General features: G+C 47.7%; 1 protein-coding gene across 8 annotated transcripts in view; it reads left to right on the top strand.

The window, feature by feature from the left end:
• Positions 1-567: 567 nt before the first annotated feature.
• Positions 568-7,262, top strand: part of LOC309706833 (CD276 antigen homolog) — a 95,540-nt gene continuing 88,845 nt past the window's right edge. For 7 of the 8 annotated variants that reach the window (XR_014276807.1, XR_014276808.1, XM_082533744.1 and 4 more), the window contains exons 1-2: positions 568-743; positions 6,372-6,707. Coding sequence is in view for 6 of the 8 variants with exons in the window: in XM_082533744.1 (XP_082389870.1) it covers positions 638-743; positions 6,372-6,707 (442 nt within the window). In the remaining 2 variants the exon portion in view is untranslated. The remainder of the gene's footprint in view (positions 744-6,371; positions 6,708-7,262) is intronic. The other variant, XM_082533745.1, reaches the window with a different exon arrangement.

Raw genomic sequence — 7,262 nt, 5'->3', positions numbered from 1 at the left:
TCCCAGTGTCTCTGAAATGGACAAGCAGTTAACAATAGATGGATGGATCCGTCCAAATTTCACCATAATTTCATCCTTGGTCACTTATGCAGGGTTGAGTTGTGGGGACAACATTCAAAGCAGGTATGTCCAGAAAGCCACCTACTCCATCTCCTGGAAGTGTGTCCCAGGTCATCCTCTGGGCCTCCTTCCTAAAGGACATGCTTCCTTGAGGCATGTGAAGAGTGTTATAACTCGAACTAACTTGTGCCTGTTTTTTTTTCCTTGTGTGTGTGTGTGTCATATAAAGATGCTAGTGTGAAAAAATGAAGCTGTCTTTGACCTTAAAGGCTACAGATTCTGGAAGTATGGGGTGTCCTCTCTCTTTACCTCAACCTGTACATAAACTGTTACAATAATCTGTTATCTCTGCTCATTAATCTGTCTGCTGTCAGCGATTCTGTGTAACTGTCGCTGTTATTAAACGTGTTAGAGCTAAATGTCGCTGATATTGTCACATATCACACCGGAAGTGCAGTTATAGCTTACGGCTTTAAGAGAATAGAAGGAGAATGAATGTTTCTTTCTTTCTTTTTTGTGCGTCAGTGCGCTGGGAGGAGTGGCTCCGAGCTCCTGTGTTTTTTAAAGAGATGCTGTAATGTTTAATCCTCTGAGGATTTGTGCAGACATGGAGCTTCCACCACTTCTGTTTCTGAGCTTCTGTTTCCTGACTTTGTCCGGACTGACGTTTGCTGCTGAATCCGGTAAGAAACTCACTGATTTAGACTGATCATGTGTGCAGGCGCAGTCACGTTTCACAGGTGCGGATGGAGCTTTAACGCTGCTCAGGCTGCTGCTTTAGTGGGTGGATGACTGCGGCATTTACACCTGTGACATCAGCTTTTAACGCAGCCGCATTTTAGTGTTGAAATAACGAGAGTTAGAGCAGATTAATGTGCAGCACCTGCAACAACGAAACGAATCTATTTCTTTGTTGATCGTTATAGCGATACTCATTATTTCATTTGTATGCGTTTTAAAGCGTACGTGTGTGCGTCTTTGTTAGTGCGCTGCTTCCTGTAAACGCATCTGCTTTGGTCTCTGTTTAGACTGTGTGACATTTGTTTCCGAATGAACTTCATGTTCAGTTTGAAACACATATACACTGTTTCTACTAATACAGAGATAGTGTAGAGGTAGTGTTTGTTTGTTTTTTAATGACTTTACAATGAGAGAAAGTCAAATTTCATCTCAGGCAATCATTATCAAAGAGTGTTTTCTACATTACAATAGACAGCCACGCTACTGGAGTCATGGTAAAGCTAGAAGTATTATATGATTATGCCTAACTCTTTTTATGGAATTTTACTTCTTAAAAATATTTGCTCTGGGATTTTAACTCCACTCATTAACATAGAGGCTTTTCCTGGATAGAGAGGAATGCTGGGAAATATATTACCTGTACTTCCTGACATTGATCTCTACTGTTCATCAAAAATTTCTGCATCAAGCGGATCCAGTTATATAAGAATAGGTCAATATGCAGGGAGAGTCAGTTTTAATGGACCTTGCCTTCTGTGTCCTGATGTCAACGATACTACACGTTATCTATTTAGTGAGTGTTTTATGAAGTCATTAACACAAATAATTTAAAATGATGGTAAGTGGTGCTGAAAAGAGTAAAGAGAGCAGAGAGCAGGATGAGGACTTTGGCTTTCGTGTTTCTATAAAGGATTGAAACGCTCTTATCACTTGTGCTGATAATATGCACTGACTTTTGTAATACCCATTGAGTAATTAAAAATAAGCTCTCGTTTGTCATTTGTCAAGATTATTTTGTAAGGACACTCTCTGAACAATCCAAAACATAATAACAAAACAAACCTTTTATAGAACATTCTGTAAAATGTACTACATGCTCATAAAACCTTCCAAAAGTACACTTGAGATTGTCTGTGAAGGTTCTCAGTCATCCAGGTCATTGTAGTCTAAGGAGCTTGGAAAGAAAAGTGTCTGGACTTGAGATTATACTCCTCATTGGTTTTGTTTTGTTTGTTTGTTTTTTTTGCTCTAAGCCAGTTTTTTCAAACAGAGAACCATTTTGATATTTTTAGATAGCAGTGCTGCTTACTTCTTCTGAACAATATGCCTGACAGTCAAAACAACCTCTTGCATGGGATAGATGTGCAAAATGCAAGACTGTGCACTGTGTGCTGTTTCACGTTTGGACCACTGCTGGGACAGTTTTCTTTGTCTCCTCTTCTTTAGATCAAGCTATGGCTGAAATCCTGTTGCTTGTAGAATGGTCTGTTCAGCATGGCCTCCCTTTGGCGAGTGGAAAGAAGGTTCTTCACATCACCAAGTGATATTCTAAGCTCAGTGTACCTCAGTAGTATCTCAGTTCACATCTGCAGTGGTCTTATCAAGAGAACCATCTGGCAGAGCTTTAAAACTGAATTTGCGCTTGATCTTGTTAATCACGCAACTAAGAATTAGAGGCCTCTCCGTGAATCGCTACCTTATCGTGGTGGAGGGGTTTGTGTGTCCCAGGGATCCCAGGGGCTATGTTGTCTGGGGGCTTTTGCCCCCTGGTAGGGTCTCCCATGGCAAATTGGTCCTGGGTGAGGGACCAGACAAAGAGCGATTCAGAAGACCCTTATGAAGAGAACATCGAGGGAACAGTTTACCCTGCCCGGGATAGGGTTACCGGGGCCCCGCCCTGGAGCCAGGCCCAAGGGCGAGCGTCTGGTGGCCGGGCCTTAGTCCATGGGGCCCGGCCGGGCACAGCCCGAAGAGGAGACATGGGCCCATCCTCCTGCAGGCCCACCACCTGCAGGAGGCACCATATGGGTCGGGTGCATTGTGTGCCGGGTGGCGGCCAGGAGCGGAGGCCCTGGCGGACTGATCCCCGGCTGCCAAGACTGGCAATAGGGACATGGAATGTCACCTCTCTGGTGGGGAAGGAACCTGAGTTAGTGCGGGAGGTTGAGAGGTACCGGATAGATATAGTCGGGCTCACCTCTACACATGGCTTGAGCTCTGGAACCAGTCTCCTGGAGAGGGGCTGGACTCTGTCTCAGTCTGGTGTTGCCCCTGGTGAGAGGCGGCGGGCTGGGGTGGGTATTCTAATATCCCCTCGGCTTGCTGCCGGTACATTGGAGTTTTTCCCAGTGGATGAGAGGGTTTGTTCCCTGTGGGTCGGGGAATGGGTCCTGACAGTCATATGCGCTTATGCACCGAGTGGCAGTTCATAGTACCCAGCCTTCTTAGAGTCCCTGGGGGGTGTGCTGGAAGGTGCTCCACCTGGAGACTCTGTTGTCCTGCTGGGAGACTTCAATGCTCACGTGGGTAACGACAGCGAGACCTGGAGGGGCGTAATTTGAAGAAACGGCCTCCCTGATCTGAACCCGAGCGGCGTTTTGTTATTGGACTTCTGTGCAAATCACAGTTTGGCCATAACGAACACCTTGTTCGAACATAAGAGTGTCCATAAGTACACGTGGCACCAGGACGCTCTAGGCCGAAGGTCAATGATCGATTTTGTAATCGTATCACCAGACCTGCGACCATATGTTCTGGACACTCGGGTAAAGAGAGGGGCTGAGTTGTCAACTGATCACCACCTGGTGGTGAGTTGGATCAGGTGGCGGGGGAGGACACTGGACAGACCCGGTGCACCTAAACGCGTAGTGAGGGTGTGCTGGGAACGTCTAACAGAGGCCCCAGTCCGCGAGATCTTCAACGCACACCTCCGGCAGAACTTCAACAGCATTCCGAGGAAGACTGGGGACATTGAGTCCGAATGGACCATATTCAGCGTCTCCATTGCAGAAGCTGCTGCATTGAGCTGCGGGCGCAAGGTGGTTGGTGCCTGCGGTGGTGGTAATCCCCGAACCAAATGGTGGACACCAGAGATGAAGGGAGCCACCAGGCTGAAGAAAGAGTCCTATCGGGCTTGGTTAGCCTGTGGGACTCCGGAGGCAGCCGACAGGTATCGACAGGCCAAGCGGAATGCAGCTCGGACAGTGGCTGAAGGTGTGGGAGGAGTTCGGAGAGGCCATGGAAAAAGACTTTCGGACTGCCTCGAGATTCTGGCAAACCATCAGGCGTCTCAGGAGGGAAAGCGGTGCTCTACCTGCACTGTGTATAGTGCTGGCGGAGCGCTGCTGACGTCGACTGAGAAAATTGTCAGGCGGTGGAAGGAATACTTCGAGGACCTCCTTAATCCTCCTTAATCCTTAATCCTACTGACACGTCAGTGGGAGGAAGCAGAGTCTGGGGATGAGGGGAATGACCCGCCAATTTCCAGGGGCGAGGTCACTGAGGCAGTTAAACAACTCCTTGGTGGCAGAGCCCCTGGTGTTGATGAGGTCCGCCCCAAGTTCCTGAAGGCTCTGGACGTTGTAGGGCTGTCCTGGTTGACACGCCTCTACAATGTTGCGTGGAGATCAGGGGCAGTACCCCTGGACTGGCAGACTGGGGTGGTGGTCCCCATCTTTAAGAAGGGGGACCGGAGAGTGTGTTCCAACTACAGGGGGATCACACTCCTCAGCCTCCCTGGGAAAGTCTATGCCAGGGTGCTGGAAAGGAGGGTTCGTCCGCTAGTCGAACCTCGGATACAGGAGGAACAATGCGGTTTTCGTCCTGGTCGCAGAACACTGGACCAGCTCTTTATCCTCTCAAGGATACTTGAGGGTGCATGGGAGTTTGCCCAACCAGTCTACATGTGTTTTGTGGACTTGGAGAAGGCATTCGACCGTGTCCCCCGGGGTGTCCTGTGGGAGGTGTTGCGGGAGTATGGGGTGTCTGGCCCATTGCTACGGGCCATTCGATCCCTATACAACCGTTGCAAGAGCTTGGTTCGCATTGCCGAACCGTGGCTCAGGGGGTTGGGAATCGCATCTGTAACCGGAAGGTCTCCGGTTCGATCCCTTGGCTCTCTGTCCTGGTCGTTGTGTCCTTGGGCAAGACACTTTACCCTACTTGCCTACTGGTGTTGGCCAGAGGGGCCGATGGCGCGATATGGCAGCCTCGCTTCTGTCAGTCTGCCCCAGGGCAGCTGTGGCTACAACCGTAGCTGCCTCCACCAGTGTGTGAATGTGAGAGTGACTGAATAGTGGTATTGTAAAGCGCTTTGGGTGCCTTGAAAAGCGCTATATAAATCCAATCCATTATCCATTATTATTATTATTATTATTGCCGGCAATAAGTCGGACTCGTTCTCGGTGGGTGATGGGCTCCGCCAGGGCTGCCCTTTGTCACCGGTTCTGTTCATAATTTTTACGCGCAGGCGCATTTCTAGGCGCAGCCAAGTGGCGGAGGGCTCTCACTTTGGTGGCCTCAGAATCTCATCTCTGCTTTTTGCGGATAATGTAGTTCTGTTGGCTTCATCGAGTGGAGGCCTCCAGCTCGCACTGGAACGGTTCGCAGCCGAGTGTGAAGCAGCGGGAATGAGGATCAGCACCTCCAAATCTGAGGCCATGGTTCTCAGCCGGAAAAGGGTGGAGTGCCCACTCCGGGTCGGGGATGAGTTCCTGCCCCAAGTGGAGGAGTTCAAGTATCTCGGGGTCTTGTTCGCGAGTGATGGGAGAAGGGAGCCGGAGATCGACAGACGGATTGGTGCTGCAGCTGCAGTAATGCAGACGCAAGATGTTTGTAGGAAGAAAAAATAAAGCTGAGTTAGTGGGTTTCATCTTGTAACTGTTTTTCTTTTCTGTTTAAATTGGATTGGTTTGGTAAATGGTGAATGGCCTGCATTTGTATAGCGCTTTTACTAGTCCCACCTAGGGACCCCAAAGTGCTTTTACACATCCAGTCATCCACCCATTCACACACACATTCACGCACTGGTGGAGGCAAGCTACAGTTGTATCCACAGCTGCCCTGGGACAGACTGACAGAAGCGAGGCTGCCATATCGCGCCATCGGCCCTTCTGGCCAACACCAGTAGGCGGTGGGTGAAGTGTCTTGCCCAAGGACACAACGACCGAGACTGTCTGAGCCGGGGCTCAAACCGGCAACCTTCCGATTACAAGGTGAACTCCCAACTCTTGAGCCACGATCGCTCAATTAAACGATCGGTTTAATTGTTCATGATTAATTTGGAAATAAAAATAAGCGTGAACTTTCTTAGCTGTCCCTGACTCATACCTGACTTTCCTTCTCACCTCTGTCAGTGCGCCCCAGGGTGGCTGTGGCTACAATGTAGCTGCCATCACCTGTGTGTGAATGTGTGTGTGAATGGGTGGATGACTGGACGTGTAAAGCGCTTTGGGGTCTTTAGGGACTAAGTAAAGCGCTATATAAATGCAGGCCATTTTACAATTTTTTTTCCTTCTGTCCTCATCAATCTGTATGAAAACACACTGTTTAATTCATGTTCTGTATTTCAGGGACACCTGTGGCCAGAGTGACTGTGAAAGAAGATGCTGATGCTATTTTACCCTGTTCCCTCGGCACCAGTGAGACCATTGAGTCAATGGTGTTTGACTGGAAGAAAGACGGAAAGCAGGTGTTCACGTACAATAATGGCACACATCATAATAATGACCTTGAAGATCAGTCTGCGGAGTTCAAAGGTCGAGTCTCACATTTTCCAGAAGAGCTGAAGAATGGCAACGCCTCCATAAAAATAACAGACACTAGGCTAGAGGACAAAGGAAACTATATTTGTATTTTTCCAAAAAGTCAGTCCGGTGATATAAGATTCCACATTGAGCTTGCTGTTGGTGAGTGCTGTTATAAATCAGCTGATTACTTACAGATGAAACAGTCAGTACACACATCTGGCAGGGTCTCACCCCCACAGCACACCTGCAGAAATATTATCAATATTTGGTAAATCTGCTTGTCAAACATCTGAGGTGCCCACGGGTTTTTTCAGTCTTTACTAAACAGAATAAATCTCTGTCAATGCTACTGTAAACACTGAATAAACAAATTCTCACTTCTCCTGATATGTCAGACACACAGCTGTTCAGGGTGTTTTCTGACTGTGTCATTATAATACATCCACCACCATAAATCAGTCTCTTGTGTAAATGTATAAGGACAGTTATGAAATATGTGACTGTTCTTTCTTTCTTTTTTTTAGTTTAGGATTATAAAATACGGATAATATAGCAGATTAACACTTCTGAGTTTCTTTTCTCCAGTTTTATCTGACTGCCAACTTGATAATAACACAGTCACCTCTAATATTTGTGCTTTTTTCCCTTTCAGAGCCCATATTAACTTGTTAGAGCCTCTCACAGGCATGTGCACTTCTGCATGTCTGTAACTAC

Source organism: Aulonocara stuartgranti (assembly GCF_965226115.1).
Source record: "Aulonocara stuartgranti genome assembly, chromosome: 5".
NCBI classification, from domain to species: domain Eukaryota; kingdom Metazoa; phylum Chordata; class Actinopteri; order Cichliformes; family Cichlidae; genus Aulonocara; species Aulonocara stuartgranti.
Note: the sequence above shows the minus strand (reverse complement) of the source record. Positions and strands in the feature narration are given on the sequence as shown.